The sequence below is a fragment of the Equus asinus genome, chromosome 7 (assembly GCF_041296235.1).
Source record: "Equus asinus isolate D_3611 breed Donkey chromosome 7, EquAss-T2T_v2, whole genome shotgun sequence".
Lineage (NCBI taxonomy): Eukaryota > Metazoa > Chordata > Mammalia > Perissodactyla > Equidae > Equus > Equus asinus.
In genome coordinates, this window is record NC_091796.1 from 44,737,737 (window position 1) to 44,761,955 (window position 24,219).

At 38.8% G+C, this 24,219-nt stretch overlaps 1 protein-coding gene across 1 annotated transcript in view; it reads left to right on the forward strand.

Annotated features, from left to right (window-relative positions):
* CDH2 (cadherin 2) overlaps nucleotides 1-24,219 on the forward strand; it is a 208,388-nt gene that overhangs the window by 166,787 nt on the left and 17,382 nt on the right. The window contains exons 8-14 of the mRNA XM_044774525.2: nucleotides 1,368-1,505; nucleotides 2,173-2,358; nucleotides 4,629-4,882; nucleotides 6,292-6,434; nucleotides 9,509-9,742; nucleotides 10,034-10,267; nucleotides 12,212-12,351. Of these exons, the coding sequence (XP_044630460.1) occupies nucleotides 1,368-1,505; nucleotides 2,173-2,358; nucleotides 4,629-4,882; nucleotides 6,292-6,434; nucleotides 9,509-9,742; nucleotides 10,034-10,267; nucleotides 12,212-12,351 (1,329 nt within the window). The remainder of the gene's footprint in view (nucleotides 1-1,367; nucleotides 1,506-2,172; nucleotides 2,359-4,628; nucleotides 4,883-6,291; nucleotides 6,435-9,508; nucleotides 9,743-10,033; nucleotides 10,268-12,211; nucleotides 12,352-24,219) is intronic.

Here is a 24,219-nt window from a genome sequence, read left to right on the forward strand (position 1 = left end):
AGGAAATCATTGAGAAATATTTTAGCTTACGTAAGCATTGTGTTGAAGCATTATGGGTTAAGAAAAATGAAAATGGCTCAGTCAGCACTATTACTTTGTTTCATTTTTTTATTCAAAAAAGTGTGCTATTTTCTCTTTTAAGAAGACAAAAAAATCTAAAATAAATAACTGCTGGAGGTTGGCCTTTGGGTGGACAGAGACTTAAAATCGAATGTGTGAGGTTTGGCTTTCCCTCCTCCTCCTTTCTTTTTCCTCGCCCTTCCCACGAACAACTAAATCAAAAGCTACAATTTGTGTCTGTTCTATGCAAGCTCCAGAGATCCCTGAAGAACGGCCATTCATAATGTTGGCTGTATTTAGAATCAGCGAAAACTGCACTTGGCAGTGACAGTTTATTTTTATAGGAAGAAGTGAGTTTTGTTGTTCAGAATGGTTTAACATTTATGAAGATGATTTCTATTTTTCATCTGTGCCAGTTTCCACAGAGATTTCAAATGATTTTAGATACTCATTTTGGTTAGGTTGTCCTAACATAAAATTTGGTCAGCTAGTGCTATAGACTTCTCGAACAATCTCAAGATTTTCTCTTAGGTACATTGCAGCTTAATTTGGCTCTCCTTTGAACAATTCAATCTGGAATTTAAAACCTATGATGCCTATTTGATAATAATCATCTACCTGCAAAGGTATCCATATCCATGATAGATATGTGGACACAATGACTGTTATGCACAAATCCCAATCCGTTGAGTATGTGACTATTAAATACCTTAAGGATATAAACATAAACCCTTTAATTAGACTTTTACTTCATCTAAGAATATATCTCTTATATAGTTGTGAATATTATGTACGAGTGGGAATTGGGGAAAATATTGTTTCAACCCTGTTATAAAAGAATGTGTAGTAAGATATAAAAGGAAAGCACATACACTGTGAATTGTATAGGCTTTCTTCTCCCTCTCAAGACTCTTCATTGTCTTTAGTATCCTAAACTGGGTAGAAAGTAACATATGAGCAAGTAAACACAAACCAAATGACTTGAATGCTTGACCACAATGTTGTGAAGTTCAGAATAAAGAGAAAAGTTGAAACCAGATGGAAGTTTCAATTTAGTGGTGAATTTCACACATCTGCAATGCATTCCTTTCCCAGGCAGAGGTGAAAACAGTTAAATCTCTCTAGACAAGGACCAGACCTGTGCTTCACGAGTTAAAGTAAACTCCACTTGGGAAATTTCAAGTAATGTTAATCAGAATGAATGATGCCGTACTCTCCGTGTGTAATAAAGAGCCATTTACCGAACAACTGTTATGTCTTCTTGAGGAATCAGTGTCACTGAAGTTGTTATCTTTATGTCTTTTTAGAAAGTGCAACAGTATACGCTAATAATTCAAGCTACGGACATGGAAGGCAATCCCACATATGGCCTTTCAAACACAGCCACGGCTGTCATCACGGTGACAGATGTCAATGACAATCCTCCAGAGTTTACTGCCATGACAGTAAGTACAGACTGTCACTCACAGAACTTAAGATCTGTGGTCCATTACGGAGAAGTTTTGTCATGAATAATAAATGTGTTAAATAGGAGTGGAACTTGCTTAACCTAATTGTAGAGTGGCCACTGACTCAGACTTTATCTGTCACTCAAACCAGGGTTTTAAATAAGGCACCAAAGTAATTTGTTTACTCGTAGACTCCAAATCCACCGAGAAAGTTGTGGAACTGTGCTGCCTGGAAGAAATGCCCCAAAAAGACTTTGTGCTGTTATAACAAAATATTTATAAATATTTTCAGCTACATGAATTACGTGACTGATTTATGCTACTTCGTCAGCATATAGTTATTTTCTCTTGAGTAAAATTATTTCCCTCAGACAAGGCCTTTCCTCCGACCCACTGCTAATCACACAGATATTCACAAACGGACAGTAATTTGAATATTAATGAAACTATAATAATTTGGAAAAAAATTTGACTGCTGAAAAACATGGTAGTATTTTTAAAGTCAAACATAAATGCTGTGATTACCTGCATTATGGATCTCCTCATTTAGTGTAGATAATAAAGATTTAATGGGACAGTAAATCTGGTCACTGGGGTCCTCAAGACACGCTGTCCTTCCAGTGTTCCACATCACTCCTCTGACCGGGGTCTGTCTTTCTTACAGTTCTACGGTGAAGTCCCTGAAAACAGAATAGATGTCATAGTAGCTAATCTAACTGTGACCGATAAGGATCAGCCACACACGCCGGCCTGGAACGCAGCGTACAGAATCAGCGGTGGGGATCCCACGGGGCGCTTTGCCATTCAGACTGACCCGAACAGCAACGACGGCTTAGTCACCGTGGTGAAAGTAAGTGCATTGTTCTCTCTGATGGCCACTCTGCAGTGACCAGTATATGTCCCCTACCCCCTTAGTCTGTTATTGAATCTTAGCACTTTTTTCTTTCAAACATCTTTAAATCTGGAATTAATATATTTTGGGGAGTCACATTTGCTATTTTTTAGTAAATGTTGAGGCTGAGGCCAACTTAGATGTTCTCAATCTGTCCCTGGAATATGACTGTTTTTAAGACAGTTTGGACAGTTTTAACAACCTGAAGGCAGGATGACCATCAGTGATGTTTACTGTCAGTGTAGTTGTGCCTTAGTGATATATCACATCCTGAAGTTTTGATCGACTTGCCATGTCGATAGGAATTTGATCACTAATTGATTAAGAAGGATGCCCCAGACCAGTAGTCTCATGTCAACAGGTCACTATTAGAATGTTGGCTCAGGAAACAAACCAGGAAATATCACAAAAGAAAACTGGAATGAGCAGGAAAGAGGGCCTACGCTTTTAAAAGGTTTTGAATGTACATTGCTGTTGTTAAATGCTGTTTTCAAGACTTTAAGAAATTGGTTCTTCTGATCTTTAATCGTCAAAAAATAAAAAACTGAGTGCTGGAAGCAAAGGGGACATTAACTTTGAGTGTAATAAAGACATAACCATAAAGTAACAGCTCTTTAAAGTGAACATCTCTTCCTTTTAGACGCCCAGGGAAGAGATTTCCTTCCTTGCCTTCAGTCCCAACACTCTTGATTTGTAAGTGAATCCAAATGTTAGCCTGATAGAAAGGTGCACTGACGTGTCAGTTGTCAAGAATTTTATGTGTGCATGAGTAGAATGGTGATTTCCCTCATGAGGTGGGGGTTGGGAATTCTCTGAATGAATACAGCGTAATGATCAAGAGCACAGGCCCCAGAGCCCTCAGCGTCTGTGTTCGAATCCCAGCTCTGCTCTTGGTAGTGGTGTGACCATGGCAAGTTGTTTAACCTCTCTAAGCCTCATGCAAAAAATGTGGATGGTAGCAGGAGCCAAGTCATAGCGTTGCTGTGAGGGATAAATAAGCTTAACGCACTTTAAAGGATTTAGAACTGTGCGTACCACTTAGCATAAATAAATGTTACGTCAGGGATGTTTCATGTGGCTAATGAAATCACTCAAAAGAATTCTTTCTTATTTTCTGGCTTCTTTAGTGTCTTGTTTAAAATAATTGAGAAAGAGAAGTTGAACTGGAGATTTTAGAGGGAGAGAAAAAAAGCTATGTATCTGTGAAGATTTGAGGAGATGTTCTAGGTTGAGAAGCCAGTGCGGTTTGTGCTCATGAGGCGGCTTTCTCATTCGCTTCAGCTCTTCATCATTCTTAGACTACCCATGATGGCATGAGAGCTCTCCAAGCTCTTTTTTCATACTATTATGGACAGTGATGCTTATCTGCGCCTCCTCTAGGAGGTGAGCAAGGGAAATTCAGAGTCAATGTCCAGTCTGGTCATTGATTCCTGGTAACCTTTCTGTTGATGGTAGGATTCAGCAGAACTTTGGAAGCTGATATTTACGTTACGGGTTATTTGTTCATTCCTTTGTCTAGAGTGTTGGTCTTAGATTTGGGATTTATTTAGACTAGTAAAATACCCAAAATTATTTTGGAAAACAGACAGAATTTTGGTTTGCTAAGTAAGGAAAAAACATGCACAAAACTCTTCTACCTATAAACACTATCGTTTTTAAAAAGTGTGTGTGTATATGTGTGCACTTTAAAACGTGTACTTCAAATTATGAATGATACTTTTAAATAAAATGTGTTTAGCTTTATGAAAAAAATCACATTTTCTAGTTTTTGTTTAGTCCATTTCATCACAGACTGGTAAAATCTTTCCTGGTTGAGGCATGGTCCTTGTACCAGCGTTTAAGAGTACAATCTGGACCATCGTGTTCTCACTTGACCTCAGATTATTTTGTATTTTTGTTCAACAATGCTGTTCTTAAGAATAACTAAGGTTTTAGATTTAGCTAAATAAATGCAGTCAGTGCAATAGTAATATGCATTGTTTTGTGAACATAAGTCTTCAGAGTACCCAGGATTTATAAATCTCTTATATAAATGGGTTTAATTGCGATAAATATTTCAATCATTGACCATGCTAATGCATGTTTTCCAGAAATTCAAGAGGAACCTAGGGTGCTGGGAATGAAAAATTAATGTTTTAGAAATAGAGCTGATGGGAGAATAAACTGCAGAATGCAAATATTCTTATTTCCTGCAAAAATATAATTTCCTTTCTTTTAAATTTTTCTAGCCAATCGACTTTGAAACAAATAGGATGTTTGTCCTTACTGTCGCTGCAGAAAATCAAGTGCCATTAGCCAAGGGTATTCAGCACCCACCTCAGTCCACTGCCACTGTGTCTGTTACAGTTATTGACGTGAACGAAAACCCTTATTTTGCCCCAAATCCCAAGATCATTCGCCAAGAAGAAGGCCTTCATGCCGGCACCATGTTAACAACGTTTACTGCTCAGGACCCAGATCGATATATGCAGCAAAATATTAGGTATCAAATGACATTTATGGTGTTTTTCTAATTTACATGATGTCCTATACTGTGCATAAAATATATTTACTGTTTGAGTGAGAACTTTTTTCACTGGAAGCAAAACTACTTATTACCAAATTATTTTTAATTCTTCGATGAACCTTCTTTTCAGTAGATCAATGAGTACATTGGTTAGGAAATATAAGAATGGATCATGTCTTATTTGAAGAAAAAATGTTTTCTGCCCCTTTTTCTTTTTTTTTTATATTTAAGAATAATTCAGCCGGTGCTTTTATACCAAGCATCACAGAAAGTTTCTACTGTGAATAAATAGGGGACTCTCAGAAGCTTATAACATGTACCTCTTCTCCACTCATCAGAAAAAGAAAACTCACGCCAAAACCAAGATATCAGCTAATTATTTTCATCCCTTACCTGTACAGTAGTTATAGGACTTATAAAACATATCTGTAAAGATTTCTCGCCTCAGCAAAATCTAATTTATCCTTCCTGATGAGGGAGTAGATAGTTAGCAGAGCATACCCCACACGACCATTTTCCATTGCTGGTGATGATAATTTTTTAAATTAGCTCATATTTTATTTAATTTCTTCCAGAACTGCTGCTAACAGATAACTGCATATCTTCTCCGTTTCTCTAGACATTGAAATCAAGATAGATAGATAGCAAATTAATAGATGTATTAAACTCCTACAACTTTTTACCTCTCAAAATATAGGATATTTTTTCCAATCTGTATATTGGTTATCCAAGCTTGAAAATCTCACCCTCAGCCCGGTTGAAAAAGGAGTTGAAGCTGATCAGTCTACTGATAGAGATAATCTGCTTCAGATGGCCTCTGCTGTGGGACCTCCCTTGATAGGCGTAGTTCTGAGGCTTGACCCTGTGTGGGAGATACTAGTAGGAATGGGATTATGGGGGTCTCCTCGCTGTGACGTCATCTCCACCATGATAAGGTGGTAAATATTTTAAGCGTTTTCTGTGATAGAAAATTCCACTTCTCTTATAATTTCTCTAATATCCTATACATTAGGGCTACTGCTTACTTAGAAGGTAAATTTGAGCTATTTTATCTGCACTATTACTATTCACTGAAATAGACAACAGCTTGAAACAAAATCTGTCAAATCCACCATAGCCCACTGCACAGAAACGGGGCTCCTAGTCTTTCCCCTCAAACACCTGTCTAATGTTTCCTGCGTGCCCGCCCACACACAACCTTTATGTGCCTCCCAGAATCACCATCACAGAAATACTTTTCCATGTGAAAGCTGTATATCCAGCCATTATCTAAAAAAAATACAAGTTAATGAGCTGGTTGCATTTGAAATTAGACTGAAAAATATGTTTTAGTTTTTTAAAGTTTTATATCAAAAGAATTAACATACTGTACTTTCATTTTTTAGATACACAAAATTATCTGATCCTGCCAATTGGCTAAAAATAGATCCTGTGAATGGGCAAATAACTACAATTGCTGTTTTGGACAGAGAATCGCCAAATGTGAAAAACAATATATATAATGCTACTTTCCTTGCTTCTGACAATGGTGCGTAATTAAATATAGTCACTGTATTATCCTGTGTGTTGTTAGAGTATAGCCTCATCATGCATGCATCATCAGGAAATGAGGTTTTCTATGAAACTCAATTGTCTAGAAAATGGATATCTATTACTCTAAGGCCCAACTTCTACTTTCCTTTTCCACTGGGTTTTCTATGACATGTTCCCTGTCTTCTGTAATGAATGTTCCCAATGTCCATACACCCTCCTTAGTAGCCTCATATTGTGATGACAAGCCTTTGTGGGTTTTCTGCCCTCCTCTGCCTCAGTGCCTCATTACTGCAGGGTGAGTCCGTCCTCAATGGCCCCAGACACTCTGGGATTTTTTTTTGGAGGAAGATTAGCTCTGAGCTAACATCTGACTCCAGTCCTCTTCTTTTTTTGCTGAGGAAGATTGGCCATGAGCTAACATCCATGGCCATCTTCCTCCACTTTATATGTGGGATGCCTGCCACAGTCTGGCTTGATAATCAGTGTGTAGGTCCACACCCAGGATCTGAACTGGTGAACCCTGGGCTGCTGAAGCAGAGCATGCAAACCCAACCACTGTGCTACTGGGCTAGCCCCAGACACTGTGTTTTTTGAGTTGGTCCTTTTATTTCTTCTGATCTGTCAATTTTCTGCCGTCTGTTTTTCTGTCTCTAGCACTTTTCCTCTTCCTAATTCTCTGCCTCTAGTCTGCCATGGGCTAGGAAACTTAATTTTGTGCATAAATGGAGATCTGTGAGAACACAAGCTTTGGTATGTTAGTTTTGGCCCTTTTTTTTTGTTGTTCTGGGTCTCTGCTAGATTCTAAATGGTTGAGATGAATAGATAGCCCAATTGTTTTAGTTATTTAAGACAAATATGACTTATGTAAATCTGGTGGTGGGTCTGTTTTGCTCTGTTGGCTCTCAGTACGACGTGTGTTTCCGAGTACAGGCTCTCGAGCTCTCCCTGACCCCCTGGGTGCAGACTCCATCTCTACCACTGCCTAACTGTAGAATTGGCAACAAAGTTTTAAATCTGATGGTGGCAGTACCTGACTCAGGGTGTATTGAGGAAGATAAAATGGCTGTACACATAAAGCTTTTAAAGCAGTGTCTGGCACAAACTCAACACTCAAATAAATATTTCTCTGGTGTGTTAATAGTTTCAAAACTGAATCACAAGCATATTTTAAAATCATTTTAGTGTTAGACTATGAATGTTAACATCTAATAAAAATCGCAGGCTTCAATTTGGTGGTCAAGATATGCAGCTTGAAAAATGTTGCCTATCAACACTTGTGATAAGAACAGTTTCCATGAACCTTTCACAATCATGTATAATAAGATTCAGTGAGATCATTATCTGTCATAAATCTACGTGGTGACAGGGCTAAAGCAATATTTCCTGTCTTTTCTAATGTGGGACCTACTCAAATATTTAGGGTTGACGCTCGGGAGAAACAGCTTCTGCCATTTCTGCCACTGCACATCAGAGCACAGCGTTAGTGGCTGTTTCATGCTGCCTCGCCGTATGTAAGGAGTAGCTTTCCTCTGCAGTGGAACCTAAAGTAATATATCTTGCACCAGTATGTTGAGATTTAAAGAGCTATAAAATTATATGTATGCATGTTTGTTGTGAGTTACAACCAAATTTTTCGTTCACCAAGGTGGATTGTTTCCTAATTGAAGGGGTGTTTGATGTGAGAGAGGAGTAAGCGCTTAAATCTGTGGAGCTGTGATGCTTTGCATATGCGCTCAGCTTTAAATCATGAGGCTGGGTCTGGAGCCCTGGTTCTGCTCCTTAATGTTTGGGCAAGGCCTTCCTCTCTCTGTGCCTTAGTTTCATTATTGATAAGTTGTTTTTGCTGCTTGCCTATTCTATAAAGTTGTTAAGAGAGTCAAGTAATATTAAATGTGATAATAAGTGTGAAAATTCCTCATACTATGGAGTATCATAGCAATCACTGTGGTATTAGAAAATTGTTAACAGCCACCTTATGTCTCCACCTTAACTCTCCCTGCTCTCAGAGCCATCCGTATTCCTCAGAGAGGTCCATGGAGGTTTCTCTTTGTCCCCTCCTCAAGAATGTGTGTGTGCTCCTTCCTAGTTCTGTGTTCTTGGGCAGGTCACTTACACGTCTGGGTCTTGGTATGCAACCTTTTTTAGAAAATATTTATATTTCTATCATAGTATAATATATATAAATTATATAATTAGTTAAATATTATAGTTATGTAATAACATAACATTTCTATTATATATATTTAGTATGTATATTTATGTATAATTTATAATATATCAGAGGCCAAATCACCAGACTAAATAATCAGAAGAAGTGGTAGAGACCACATTTGGTAGTGGAATGAGAATGGGTTTGGGGTCAGGCAGACCAACCTTAAGTAGCAACGCCATCACTTACAAGAGTGTGTGACCGTGAACAGTTTATAGAGATTTAGGTTCCTTGTTTATTTAAACCTACTGCCTAGGATTACAATGAAATAATGTATAGAGAAACCTGTTCCTCTCTCAGGGAGGGAGTTGGTTGATCAACACAGATCATTTCTCTTCTCCACGGCATTCCTTCCCCAGATGAGGTCTATGGGTCTGCATTAGTTGTCTGTAGCCTGTTTCAAGTTTTTGTAGCTGTGTTTGAGCTTTAAAAGCATTTTTCTGTTCTTTCATGCACATGTCTTGGTTTTCCATCAAAAGAGTAGAGTCCGCAAGATCATGAGCCTGGTGTTCTGCTTCTCTCACATTCCCTGCAGTGCCTAGAGCAGCATGTTGTGCACGGGGCCCAGAGTAACGGACGGCGAGGGCAGGAAAGGTGCAGAGCCAGCTCGGCAGGGGCACGCATGGTCGCCGTGCTCAGCTCCTGCACACCAGCAGTGGCAGCTCAAGGTCATCCTAGAAAGGAAGCAAGAAGTGGCCTTGTTCCGAAAACAGTCTGCCCTGATGCTGTGGCAACTAGATTTTTCCAAAGTTATGCAATGATAAGGGCAAGAAGGCTAGAAGCTTTGAGAATTTCACTGTCATTGAGACTCATGGGAGAGAATTGTTTAGCATCAATTTGTGATTTTTCTCCCTTTTAAGGAATTCCTCCTATGAGTGGAACAGGAACGCTGCAGATCTATTTACTTGATATTAATGACAATGCCCCTCAAGTGTTACCTCAAGAGGCAGAGACTTGTGAAACTCCAGACCCCAATTCAATTAACATCACCGCACTTGATTATGACATTGATCCAAATGCTGGACCATTTGCTTTTGATCTCCCTTTGTCTCCGTTGAATATTAAGAAAAATTGGACCATCACTCGGCTTAATGGTAAGAAGAGATTAATTATTTGAATATGTGTGCAGTTGAGAAGTTCTGAAGCCTGTTATTAAAAGTTAATTGTAGGTCCTTTATAATCTTATTAAATATATTTTAAAAGCTACTTAAAGTTTAAATAAGATATTGAAAGCCCTTAAAACCAAAAGAGTCTTCACAGCACAGCGTAGTTATAGTCTGCTTCATATATACTGTTAGGTAGTAAATATGTTCTAGAAAATGCTATGTGTTTTTTACTGTATTAGGTATTAGTTATCAAACTATATTTTTTGCTTTTTCATATAGGTGATTTTGCTCAGCTTAATTTAAAGATAAAATTTCTTGAAGCTGGGATATATGAAGTTCCAATCATAATCACAGATTCTGGGAATCCTCCCAAATCAAATATTTCCATCCTTCGCGTGAAGGTTTGCCAGTGTGACTCCAACGGGGACTGCACAGACGTGGATAGAATCGTGGGTGCGGGGCTTGGCACGGGTGCCATCATTGCCATCCTGCTTTGCATCATCATCCTGCTCAGTAAGTGCTTTCATTGGTTCTTAGATTTTCCCTTTTCGCTTCTAGGATGTTTAGCAAAGTAACTTGGTGCTGTTACCTTTCAAAGTAATTTAACAACTCTTTTCAACCTCTGAGCCTCTTGCCGATCACATATGGGACAGCCAAGTCCACTTCAGAATGAAAAGAGCCTGAGCATTGTTTCAAACATTCACATGTTTGCAGCAAACCCGGCCTGCATACCTCTCCCATGCCGTTGCAATTTTCTGATGCTGATGGCTTGGGGAGCAGTAGCAAACTCTTTTCATAGAAAAATGTTACACAGTCCTAAGTTTGAACACTTCTCTTATGATTTGAGTATGAATTTATGACACGTAGTTGATGATTTAGGAAAATAAGTATATTGCTTTCCTTCATATAAAGCGCACTCAGCAACCTGCTCCAGTCATGCAAGGATCAAGGTAATTGTTTCTGAAGGGCTGCATAAAATAGTGAGAGACTGTACTTCATACAGCACATTTGATAATAGAAATGATTACACAGCTCAATAAATTGTCTGTCTTTAGAGCAAGTCTCGATTAAGGAATTGCTCCTTTTTAAGATACTTTGCAGTCTTTGGTTCAGTGGAATGCAAGAAATTAACCACTAGAAAGTACTTTAGGAACCACTTCTAAGCATGCAGGTTAAAAGGATAAATTGCCAGGGCCCTGTGTTTTATTGTGGAATAGCAGCAGGACTTAGTTTATTGTGCAATCATGTTATGCACCAATCACTTTCTTGAAAATGTTGGCCATTTCTTTTATGTTTTCTCCATTTACAAGTGTTCTGATAATTTAGAATTCTGTTCCTTTATTCTAAGCAATTACTATAGAAGCCTGAGCATTTTTTACTTCCTGTGTGGAGACTACTTTGACTATAATTTGAAACCTGCATGCTGTACTAATAATCCACTTGCTAGATTTAGCCCTGGAACAATGGCAAATGAGATCATGTATCTGGCTTTAAAACGAGGATATTTACTTTTATGGCCAATAATAAAAGTGTGCTCAAATAGGAGTCATTAAATCTTTAACTTCAGGATGTAAACTGATATCCCCAGATTTTACAGAAAATGCATTCCTAGATGTGCACTTAGGGATATGTTTCAATTTCAGCTAAAATGTGGCATATATGTCAACCTTATCGAGAAAGACTTAGATATGATGGATTATGGCGTGAAGAAATGACTGTAGCATTTTGAAGGAAAATGAATTGGTGCTGATTTTAACATCAAACCTCTGGAAAATTTATGGTTCTAGACCTGGCCCAAAAGTGTAAGGCATGAAAGCCTAATGTTATTTCCGTGCTCGAACTAATCCCCTTGCCTTCGTACCTGAAACATGCAGTTTATTATGAACAGGAATGCAGAATAGTGCAATAGGAAAACACCAGCCTTTGGGGGCCAAAAACACTCAACAGTTGATCCAATTCCAATTTACTACCAAAGTCATCTTGGCCAACACCTATCCCCCATTGAGAAGTCCCCCTTGAGAAGTAGCGTTCTCTGATTTGGGGAGCATAATGGTGACCAAGCTGAATAAAAGAGCAATTAAATAACAAGTAACAAGTTAATTTGCTGTGTGTTGTTTTAGCACTTACAGGAGTATCCTATCCTCTAGCAAGCCAAAGTGAAAGATAAAAATAGTTACTGTCCCCATTTGTCGATGATGAAACTGAGGACAGTTTTCACCCAGTGAGTTCACAGGGTACCAGGGACTGGAAGCCAGTTCTCTCACTCTAAACCCAGTACTCAGACTCCTGTTTTTTCTTCTCTCTCTTAATGTGAGGCCAGAAACAGATAACAGAGTGGCATATGCACTACAAGTTTTTGACCCATATAAGTATGTTATTAGTGTTGAAGACTGTGATTGTATAAGTCAAATTTTAAAAATTACAATATAATGATTTTTTCACTCTTTTCCTACCTAGTCCTCGTTCTAATGTTTGTGGTATGGATGAAACGCCGGGATAAAGAACGCCAGGCCAAGCAACTTTTAATTGATCCAGAAGATGATGTAAGAGATAATATTTTAAAATATGATGAAGAAGGTGGAGGAGAGGAAGACCAGGTGAGCAATATTTTAAATCTTTAAGTGAAATTTTATGATCATATCATCTAAATGGTAGGAAAATGTTAATGCAAGCAGTAAGAAAATGGTATCAAATTTCCTTTCTGTTATCACATTATCAAACGCTTGGTGAATTCTTTCCAATGTTTGCTGCACATTTCTTCAATTTTTTTTTAAAGTGCCAAATGTCATTGTATTTATTTTGTAAGAAAATCATTAAATTGCTTCAAGAAGCCCAGGATTTAAACCTAATTCCAATTATATTTGTACTAATAGAAATGTTTTTCTTTACAGTTTTTCATTATTGGATATACGAAATATAAGTAAAAGTCTTTGTACATTGAGATTTAGATATTTATATGTATGGCAGAAAAAGCACTAGACTATTCATTCCACAAGCATTTCCCAAGCACATTCAATATTCCAAGCACTATTTTAATCATCGAGGATACAGACGTGGGCAGAGCCAACGAATGTCTACCCTCAATGGTCTTACATTCTTGAGAAATATTTGAAGTTGGAGACAATATCTAGTTCATCTTTGTATCCCTAGTGTCTGTTCTGGTGCCTGGCTCATAGTAGTTGCTCGATAAATGTTGAAGCTCCATCTGGCTGTAAAATAACATGAGCTTCTGTGTCACTGTGTATGTAAGGAACTGCGTATCTGTTCAAAGATAAGAATGACCAATAGTTGGGAAACAAAGATCTTTATCTACTTGGAAGCAACAATTTAGGTAATATCATAGTTAACATTTATAAGATCTGTACTTCATACCAGGCATTCTGCTAAGGATATTAAGTGCTGTTATCTCTTAAATCTTTGAAACTTGTGGTATACTTGAATGTCTTCACTTTTGTCATAGAAGACAGACACTAGGGATGGTTGGAGTCTACACACTCATACGACTAGCAAGTGATAGATGCAGGATTTAAATCCAGGGCTGTCTGATGTCACAGCCTAAACTAACACTCTGATACAATTCCTCTTGAAATTATCTGGACCATATTAATGAAATTCTTGAGAAATCGCTAGGACAGGTATTTCTTAGATACATTTGATAGTTATGTCATTTCTACTAAGTAATGGAAATGTCACAATAGTAGTCAGAAAAAGAACTCACAGTTAGTGGGTCTTAGACCATTTTCAGTAAATTCCAGTGTACTCTGTCTTAAGTATAGATGTAGACATTATTGATAGGACTGTTAACTTGAATAAACGCGAATTTTTGTGAACATACTTTCTCCTTCCCTTCTTTATTCCTTTGAGGAAATAATATATCACTTTTTGTTTTACAAAGCACACTCACTTCCACTGTTGTGTTTAATCTTTGTGGCAGCCTGTTATGGTTTTTCATTTTCTATTTGCAGCAAATTGCATGGTTCAGTCTCAGAGTTTGTCCTGGCAGAGCCAGAACTCAAGCCCAGCTTCCAGCTTCCATGCTTGGGTAACAATATTCCTCAACTCTCTCATTTAGAAGAGAACCGTGTTTAAAATCTGTTGAAAACTTGACTTGTGTGTAAAGCTGTTTTGAATACTGACTAATTAAAGTGGCTCTATAAATACACCCCAGGGTTTCTTGCTTATAAATGTCTTTGGATATTAAAATTCATGTTTAGCTTAATCCTTCATTAATCTGTCCTTTCACTTGCCTGAGCTATGTTCAAGATCAGCAAACGTACATTGATCACACTCTCTCATAAATCTTTTCGGTATTTTATTTTTCATGACATTCTGCATAATTTTCTAGACATAAACCTAAACCCAACTCAAAGAAGCTGCAGTGAAAATAGTAATAACTGGAAGACCATTGGTCATAAGTGGATGCTTCACAGAATGGGAGGCCTAGAGTCAAGAACCACGATGATTCTCAGCATCTGAGAGTCTGGTCCAGGGCACTCGATGTCTCCTGATTGGGCTCTTTCTCCTCCCCCCCCCCCCCACCAATCCCTTTAAGAAATTGTTTAATGAGGTTTTATTGTTGTAGTTATTTTAAGAAAGTCTTACTTCCTGTATTGACTTCATCCACTTAGATGCATGCTTGAAATCAAATGGTAAAATTTATCTAAGATTTATTGAAATTATCATCATAAATCTTCAACCTCTTCTTTTCCTGATCTCTAAAGTTTTCTTTGCCCCTAGATAAACTCGTGCACATAAATGTGTTGCTTCCTACCCACTTCCCTGAAAGTCCAAAGATTTTTCTGGAACTTTCTCTGTATTGTCCTCTGTGGCTAATTTCTTTATTTAGTACGAGTCTTCCTGTGGCATCTTTTTGTAGCCCCTTGGTTCTTTGATGGCATTTTAGTCTAGGTCAAGAGCTTTCACCCATCTCTGATCCTCTGTTATGATTTCTATTTGTGGTTCTCATATAAAAAATTGTGACAAAATTACATAATGGGTGTTTTTTTCTAATTTTTACCTCACAATAGCAGAATAAAATATGCAGTATAGGAATGCTACATCAAGAGTTCTGTCTCCTCTACCTCTGAAGTGAAATCCATTCACCCATCTCCCTCACCAAGGCCGCTACCTCAATTAGTTCAGAATCATCACTGTCCTGCAAGAGCGTCCTAGTGAGTGTCCTGTCTCTGGTTTCATACCCCCATCCGTTCTTCAGAAATTGCCAAATCTAGGCTTCCTTAGCATGGCAGATCCTTGGCCCTTTGGTGTACCGCCTCGTGCACTAGGTAAAGGCCTGTGCAGAAGAGTTGGTGGTGGGTGCAGACTCCCTCAGGATGTGAATCCATCAAGCTGTTCACTCCTGGCCACTAAAGTTTCCTTCAGAATCGGGATGTTTTGTCCTTTTACCATTTAATGACAGATTCCTTTCTTCTTCCGCCCACTCCTCTTCTGGGTCTTCTTTCTCCTAGAAAGGGCTTGTCATTGTCTGTATTTTCGTTCAGTTAGACCTCACTATGTTCTCAGCCATCTTATGGTTTCAAAATTCTGTGATTTGGTAACTTTTTTGTTCTTGGCAGTAGAGTGTGAATAATCATCTCATGATTTTCTATATCCCAGCCAGCAGCAGAAGGCTTCCTCCGGGTCTAAGAATGTAACCACCGGACATGTCAACAAAGAACATTTCCAGAACCCCAGAAGCTTCCCTTGTACCCCTTGCCAGCCAGTGTCAAATGTAATCAGTAATTTTTGTTTCTATCACCACAAATTAGCATTATCTGGTTTGGGATTTTATTATGCAAATGGATGTCATACAGTAGGTGTTTTTCCTGTCTGGCTTCCTTTACTCAACATTATATCCGTGAGATTCATCCATGCTATATTTAGGAGTAGTTCATTTTTGTCATTGCTGAGTAGTATTCCATTGTAAGAATTAACCATATTTTATCTATCCTTCTACTACACTTGGATATTTGAGTTGATCCAGTTGAGTTATTATGAATAAAACTGCTATGAACATTTTTGTGCATTTTCTTGGTACATGTGCAGGGGTTGAATTTCTAGGCTCTAAAATGTGCCTATGTACAGCTTTAGTACAATCCTGCCAGTTTTCCAAAGTGATCGTCCCCGTTTCTACCTCCCCTTGCCACAGCAATGTATGAAAGTTCCAATTCTCCTTCATCCTCACTGGCAATGTGATTTTCTTCAGTCTTTTAAAATTTTAGCCACTCTGGTGATGTACATCTTATTATGATTTAATTGAGAGGCTCCTACTGACTGACTGACCATTTTGTTGTCTTCCTTGTGAAGTTTCTGTTCAGCTTATTTGTCGGCTTTCCTATTGAGTCATCGGCTCTTTTTTTATTGATTTGTTGGAGGTCCTTATATATTATGGATATCAGTTCTGTCAGATAAATGTTTGTAAATATTCTCTCCCGTTCTATAGCTTGCTTTTTTATTCTCTTAATGATCTCTTAGGATCCACAGAAGATTTTAATTTTAGTGGAATCCAATTTATCAATTTTTTCCACTGTGGTTAGAGCATTTATATCCTATTTAAGAAAACTTTGTCTACCCTGAGGTAAAGAATCCTCCTTGCCAAAAAAATCTTCATGTTGTCTTCTTGAAGCTTTATGGTTTTACCTATCACATTAAATCTGTGATCCATCTATGGTTTTACCTATCATATCATATCTATTTAATACCTGTCATATTAAATCCAGAGTAATGGATTATTCATCTGGTATAAGATATGGATCAGAGTTTTTTGTTTGTTTGTTTTATATATATCCAGCACTGTTTACTAAAAAGATAACCCTTCTTCACTGCATTGTAGTGGTTCGTTTGTCATAAAGCAGGTGGTTATGTACGTGTGGGGCTGTGGTTGGCTTCCTCACTCTATATGTTGTCCTACTTGCTCATTTGTCTATTCTTGGGCCAATACCACACTGCTTTCATTGCTATCACTTTTTAATATGTCTTCATATTTGTTTGAATAAATTCTCCAACTGAACTCATCAAGAGTTTTTTTTCAACATTTTTGGTGGATTTTATCATTTACTTTATTTTTCCTTAAGAAAGATACACCATTTATTTAGTACTCTTACTTTCTAAGTGAATTTATTCCAAACACCTCTCCATTTCCTAAATAAGATTTTATTGCTTTAAATCTTAACATCATGGTCAGTTCCTGAGAAGTTCAGTTTTGTGAAATACACTGTATTCTATTTTCCATAATTCACATGTGGCTCCCTGTTAGAAATTCTATTTCTTTCTAGTGTGCATTAAGCATTTTTGGCAACAGAATGTGGTTCATACTTTTTTATTAGTTTTTTTGAAGGTATTCTCTCTTTACAAGAGTGGGCCTTGGAAATGGAATTGATGCCATCTTAAGTTCTAGACAAATTTTAGTCGATTTTTATTTCATTTGGCTGGTATTTTGTGGAGCATGTGGATGGAGATTGTGCCATAGCAAGCAGACACAGCTTGCCATAATCAGGCAGTGGTCTGCTTGGTGTCTCAGTTGGACAGTCTTAAAGAATCACCAGCTTTAAAGGATGGGTAGGTCTCAGAGGTCAGTCTAGGTGGTTGGTGGCTGTGGTTACAGGCAAAGGCAGGTCTGCAGCCACTGGCTGTCCGAGCGTGGCCATACTGCCTAGCCTACAGCTGGCTCAGCCAAGATTCCTATTTTTCCTGCCAAGCAAAAGTATCCTTCTTTAGGAGCTAACTTAGAAAGAAAGCAAAGCAGAGCAGTCAGTTACAAAGGTAGCCCTTATCTTCCCTGCTGTTGATGAGCATCTCTATTTGTTTAAGTTCTGTGCCAAAACACCGGGTGCTAGTTTCTTTAACAAAATACCGAAAAGGGGCCTAAGAAAAGAAGAACAAAACAAACACCTCTGTATCTTTTTTCTTGTCCTGTGGATGGTAGACTTTTACCAGTGCTTGTGGATATTCCACTCTGGTTTGGATGGATTGTCAGGAGACTAGATTGGACCCCTATTTGAAACTAGCATTAGATGTGTTCTGAACAGAAGCATTATTTCCTCACAGGACTGTTGGCAGTTGGACAGACACTTCTGTGTAATGTCCAGTCTCTTTTCAGAGGGCGAGCTTCCTTCTTTATCTGCTTCGCTGCCATAATCAGCAGGGCTTTTGGTAGTTATCAAGTCATGTTTAATTACCCTCATTAGTAAATGTCCTTCCGTGCCCTTTTGGCCAGTGAGGCTGGTTGCAGATACTGTATCCCTTTTAATGATCTTTGCTTCCAGTTCCTTCCGTATCAGTGTCACTAATAAAATCAAGGTGAGTGTACAATATAGCTGATAGCAGCTTATTTTTTCTGGAACCGTCCCCTTTTAGCCCCAGGATAGGAAACAGAAACTGTTAGCTTCCTGCTCTTTAAAGCTTAGACTTAATTACGATTGCTCTTATATTAAACAAACATTTAGGGAGTGTGTATTATGTTTACAATGCTCACTATTGCTCTCCTTAACAACCTCTACCTAAATCACTTAAATTATGCAGCTTCATCCTCCATAATAACAAAAGCTATAGTTTGGTGTACCCTACATGTTATGATGCCCTGTACTAAGTGCTTTATATCCATTATTTGATTTGACCCTCCCTAAGTACAGCAAAGTAGGTACATGCTGTTAGAAAGTAGTGAAGTGGGGATTAAATCCTGGCCCAACTGAGTCCAAAGAAGCTGGTGTGTTTACCATATTCTGTAGCATCCTTGGCAAAGAGCAGGCTCAACTAGGCAATTAAGGCAGTGCCTTTCAGAATGTCATTTGAATTTATCAGTGAAGGCTATCCCTTCCTGGAAGTAGGCCCTCAGACATACAGCAGCTTCCTCTGCTCTTAAAATTGGACTTGAAAGATTTTCCATTCCCAGGGCCTTGGGCTGTTGTGGGAACTCTGGGTCTATGAGAGGTGATGCTGCTGTTCTCGTGGGAGGCTTCACAAATCGCAATCAGTGGACCCTGGAGTTCTTTGGACCATGGCCAGTGGTTCAAGGGAGCAATGGCAGCAAGAAGTGGGCAGGACTTGTCTCCACAGGCAGAGTCAACTCATTTGAGATTAAAGCTGAGGCTGGTCAGAGCCAGACATGACAGAAAGTGTGAACGGCTACATAAAGACTCCACATCAGTTCTCTCTTGATCAATCTCGGGTTCTTGGCCCTTATTATCCACTGTGTTCCAGACCTGTCTTCTGTTCCTTCTATTACTCGCTGCTGCTGCAGTGACTAAATTTTCTTCTCTCAGTCTCTTTGGACAGACAAGGCCCAGCACCTCTTGGGCTCGGTAGATTTCACATTCCAGGACTGTGAAGACTCTCTCTGAATTCCCAAATTTGGTTTTATGTTTTAAAGACTTGCTCGGGGCTGGGCTCTTTTGCAGCAGAGATGGTTCTGAGTTCTCAAAGAAAGTCACTGATACCAACCCTGATGGTTGGGGGGCTTGTCTGAAAACTGAATTGGCTGTCACTTTAAAGTCACAGTTCATACACTGGGGGTCTGTGTTTTATTTAGCTTGTAGAGCTTAAAAATTGAAAAACATCACGTAAATTTTGGATCTCCCAATCCTCTCAAAACATGGAAACATCTAGAAACATGACCTGCATTATGACCTGACAGGCATTGTTAGAAACTAAAAAGAAGCTTCCTCTTTAAGCAAGGCAAACATGTTCCAGTAATTGCATTTTTTTTTCATTTTTTTCATACCAGGCCAGCTTTATTGATTTACGTTATCAGCCTATCCTTTATAGATAACTATTTTTGCAGACTCTGATTCAATTATATAATAATTACTAGGCTTTAGATTAAGAAAAATAGATTTCTATGAATAAGAGGTCCTATAGGACCAGGGAGTAATTTTCTCCCTGAGAAGAAAGCCACAAATATACCTAACCAGATGGATTAGTTAAAATAGGCGAGCTGCTGTAATAAACCCTAAAATTTCAGTGAACTAAGCCTAATTGAAATGTCTTTCTTGCTTGCTTAGCAATAATTGGGTTTCTAGTCATGGGAGTTTGGGGAGGGGAGAGGAGATCTCCACTCCACACAGTCATTCAGGGACCCAGAGTGCCAGTGGCTCTTCCGTCTGCCACATATGGCTTCCAAGGTCACCCCAGCCCTGCATACATGCAATCTCTGAATGAAAAAAAGGCAGGGAGGATGATTTGTGGGAGATTTTTATGGACCACACCTGGAAATGACACGCATCACTTCCACTTTTGGAAGTGGGTTCCGAAACCAGCTGGAAGTCTCTACCTCACCCTGGTTGGGTACTTGAGTTTCGAGAATCTTCTGAGGTTCTATGAGAACAGATTTTACCCACCCATGGTAGGTTGCTAGATCATGTGTATTGTTCTGACACATCCAGGTATGCCAGAAGGACGTGGGTCCCTGGACACAGAGAAGACACAGGAGGTGCAGCAACTCATGAGAATGGGACACTATATCACTGTATGGGTGTGAGAAGCAGTGTGTTAAGGCTCACCAAAAACCAGGCAGGGCAGCGTTCCGTTACCCGGGGATGCTTCCAGTCCTCCCTGGGACGCGGAAGTCTTCTTGATCAGGCCCAGCCCTTGCACATGTAAGGAATCACATATAATTCCAATCACCCCTCTGCTTTGCATTTTTAACTGCCGTAGGATTGAACTTCCTGTACGTCTGTAGTTAAGCCATGCTCTCTCATACTTTTGTGGCTTAGAACATGGCCTTTACCTGCTTAACTCCAGTTAGTCACCAAGATTCATCTCAAGACATCTTCTCTTGGGGTCCCAGGCTGAGTCAAGTGATTCTGTTCTGTGCTCTTACAACGTCTCATGTCTACCTCTATTTTGAGCTGTTGTCTTCAGCCCTGGTCTTGACCTTAAATCCTGTGAGGGCAGGGACTTGTCATATTCATTTTTTATTGCAATATCTAGGACAGTTGGCACCTGGCAGACACTCATAGAACATTTGCGCATTGGGCCATCTTCCCGAATCTCTTAGTTTGCAAGTCTATCCGTAGGGTTAATTGAACCACTATATCTCTGATAACTTTACTTTTATTTTTTGAAATCTCTGATTTCAGGAAATGATGATAGCATTCATTACATACTTGTTCTATGTCAGGCACTGTGCTACATTCTTAGTTTTCATGTCTCTTATCATCTTCCCAACAACCCTAGGCAGTAGATACTGCTATTAGTCCAGTCTTCACAGCCAGGTCCATGTGACTTGAGAGGCCAAGCTCTTATGCACTGTGCTGGAGGTCATAAGGTAGATGTTTTATTTAGTCTTTCTGATCTATAGCAGGCAGGTATTGCTGGATAGGACCAGCAAGTCTGGGCACTTAGCCATGGCTTATTAGATGTCCACTGGTAATCTGGCTTTAAAGCAGGCAAAGGGTAAGACCCAACTAATTGGGTAAACATAGCTTGCAAAATTGAGCACATTTTGACATTATGATAAAGTTAGAATCTGGAGAAGCAATCTGAGCAGCCAAGTTATTTAAAAAAAAAAATCTGAGTATGCAATCTGGGCAACAGGAACTAAAATCTAAAATCCAGGCTGGATGCCTAGAGAGAGGGATGAGGCTCAGGTACAAGAAAGCCGCTTGAGACCAAACCAGTCACTTTCCTGAGTGAGGGATCTCTGCTTGAGCCAGAGGGTCTCTCTGGACCTCCTGCCAGTCTCAGGACCCGCCTCAGTATGGGCAGCCGCGCCTGACCCTCTGACTCAAGCCGAGAATGAAGCTGTATAATTTAACCATGGTATATTTGATTCTTTGAAATAATTGTTTTAGAAAATCATTCTGCTTTATAAGCAAACTAACAGATGACTGAATCTGGACATAACTGTGGAGACCACTTTCAACATTTTTATTGTTGGCTAAAGCGCACTCTGTGAATTATGTTCCCAAGTGGTTCGTCCGTTAATACCCACCTGCAAACACTAGTGTATATTAGTTATTGAAAGAGTGACACTGATTTCACAAGAGGAGAGTTTCACCAGGGACTGAGTTAGCACATTGTCATCCCCATTTTGCACACTGTTCTCAAAATGCTTATGGCCAAGTGACACACGTTGGTGGGCTACAGACAACATATATCCTGAACTGGTCTGTGCCCATTCCCTGCTGAGTATTAAATATTTTTAATATGCACATGATTTGTACAGGATTCTTTGTTTGCTATTCCTGTCACTCATGTGGTTGACCACAACATTTTACATAATTTATTTTAATAGTCATTCTTCCTGAATAATCGTAAGTTTATTACATTTAGGTTAGAAGAATAGAAAGTTATCAATATCCCAGTAATAACAGTGATAAAGATTTGAATGCCACATATATGTTAACACTATGCCAGAAAAAAAGAAGCTAAGATTCTAAGTGGTGTATGCCAAAGTTCTACCAGCTAGCCAATTCTACCAACTACCTGTTTTTATAAATAAACTTGTATTGGAATGCAGCCATGCACCATGCCCATTGTTTACATATTGTCTGTGGCTACATTTACACTACAGCTGCAGCAGAGTTGAGCTCTTGTGACGGAGACTGTGTGGCCCAAAAAGCCTAAAATATTTACTCTCTGGTCCTCACCGAAAATGTTTTTTGATCCTTGCTATAGACTTACGCCATTAATGGAGTCCTCATCAGCGTTTTTTGTCCAAAAGTTGGAAATACTCTTAACGTTAGCACAGGAAGTTTACATAATCTGCCCAAGGTCACCCAGTTAGATGGTGTTGGAGCCAGGATTTGAATCAAGGCACTCTAGTTTCCGAATCCATCTTCTTAAATCACAATACTATGCTCCTTTGCTGTATTGAGTTTATGTATAAATTTCTCTTAGAACAAGGAATATATCTCTTTAGGAAATTCCAAAACAATGTGACGTAAACTAGTGAAGAATTTTGATGCTCTTTCACCATATTCCCAACCAAATAGTGCCATTTCTTTATTCCTTATTTTTAGGTTTCCTCCAAGATAGAATAATAGGTCATGCTAAGATAGAAGGACCTTGATCTTGTCTGAGTGGTGACATTTTTACTTTTTGTAAGGACAAGTTGGAGGTTGGGATGAGAACGTGGAACTGAAGACGCGTTTAAATGGCTAACTTTTTTGTCTCCCAAGACAGTACTTGAAAGAGTTAAGAAATGTGCTCATCTTTATAGGGCCATGAGTGAGTTACCTGGAAAGAAAGGGAAATTACAAACCTGAGGATAAAAAAATAAATTTTAGATTTTAGAAGAAACATCATCTTTCTGAAGCGCTCTTGCTCTGCTAGATCCCAAAGGCTCTGTGCAGCCGGGTCCTCACTTCTTCCAGCAGCCCCTCTCTCACAGCTACAAACACCTTCACTCTCCATAGTTTTTGTAGTAGTTTATATATTATATTAAGCTTTCATTGCTTTTAAATGTGTCCTTTTAAAAGACATTACACCAAAAGCTCTCTGAGGGCAGTGACTGAATCTATGACCCAAGAGACTCTTCGGAAAGTATTTGTTGAATCATATCTAATTGAATTGTATTTGCTGCATTTTTCCAAAAGAAAATGCCATAATTTTACAATGGGCAGAGAGATGTGATGAAATTTCAACAGTACTAGTTTCTGAAGCTGAACCATAATTTTGCACCAAGGAATGAGCCTTCAGCTCATTCATAATTTTGAAAACAGAATTTTAAAAGAATTTTAAAAGAAGCTTTGACAGGCAGCATTCGCAGTAAACCATGGAAGCAGAAATAATGAATGTGCTTACTCTTCATGGGGTCTCCGCTACCTCCCTTGTGGGAAGTGGCAAACTAGCTATCCAGTGTGATTAAAATTAGAATGGAGGTCCTTCATCTGTCCCCAAGTTATTTCATCTATATTAGGTTTATGATTCAAACCGCAAAAGCTTTTAGCAAATCTTTTGTTTTGGGGACTTTAATAATCCATAAGATCTGCTTAGTTTTCCGCATCATTTCGCCTGTGTAGATAGTTACCATCATAACTATATTTTGCTGGAAAGAGAATCAGGTCGTAATGTAATTTACATAAAGCTTGCAAGGGTACTTGACTTACTTGTCGGCAGCTGTGTGGTTATGTGTTGACACCTTATCACTATTTTATGCAATTATTTTAATGCCAGGAGCGATAGAGGGTGAGATAATAATGCTCTTCTCTTCCACCTTCGTTCCTTTTTTGTTTCTGTCTGAAGAGTTTCTTGCCTTTGCCATAGCTCTTTTCCGCATTATCTTTCTTTTTGCCCTTCAGAATTTTGTCCATTTACTTTCATGTTAGTATTTTTATTTCTCTCAGTCACTCAGTCTTGAGACATAAGAAAATGTTTACTTTATCTATATGGGCATTTTAAAGTTGCTTGCCTCTGCTACCATAAAAGGAAAATTCTCCACTTACGCTAGCCCTTGCTCAGGAGATAGCAAAGCTGGCTGTTGTTTCATCACTGGCTCTCACCAGGGGAGGCTGATAAAGACCATG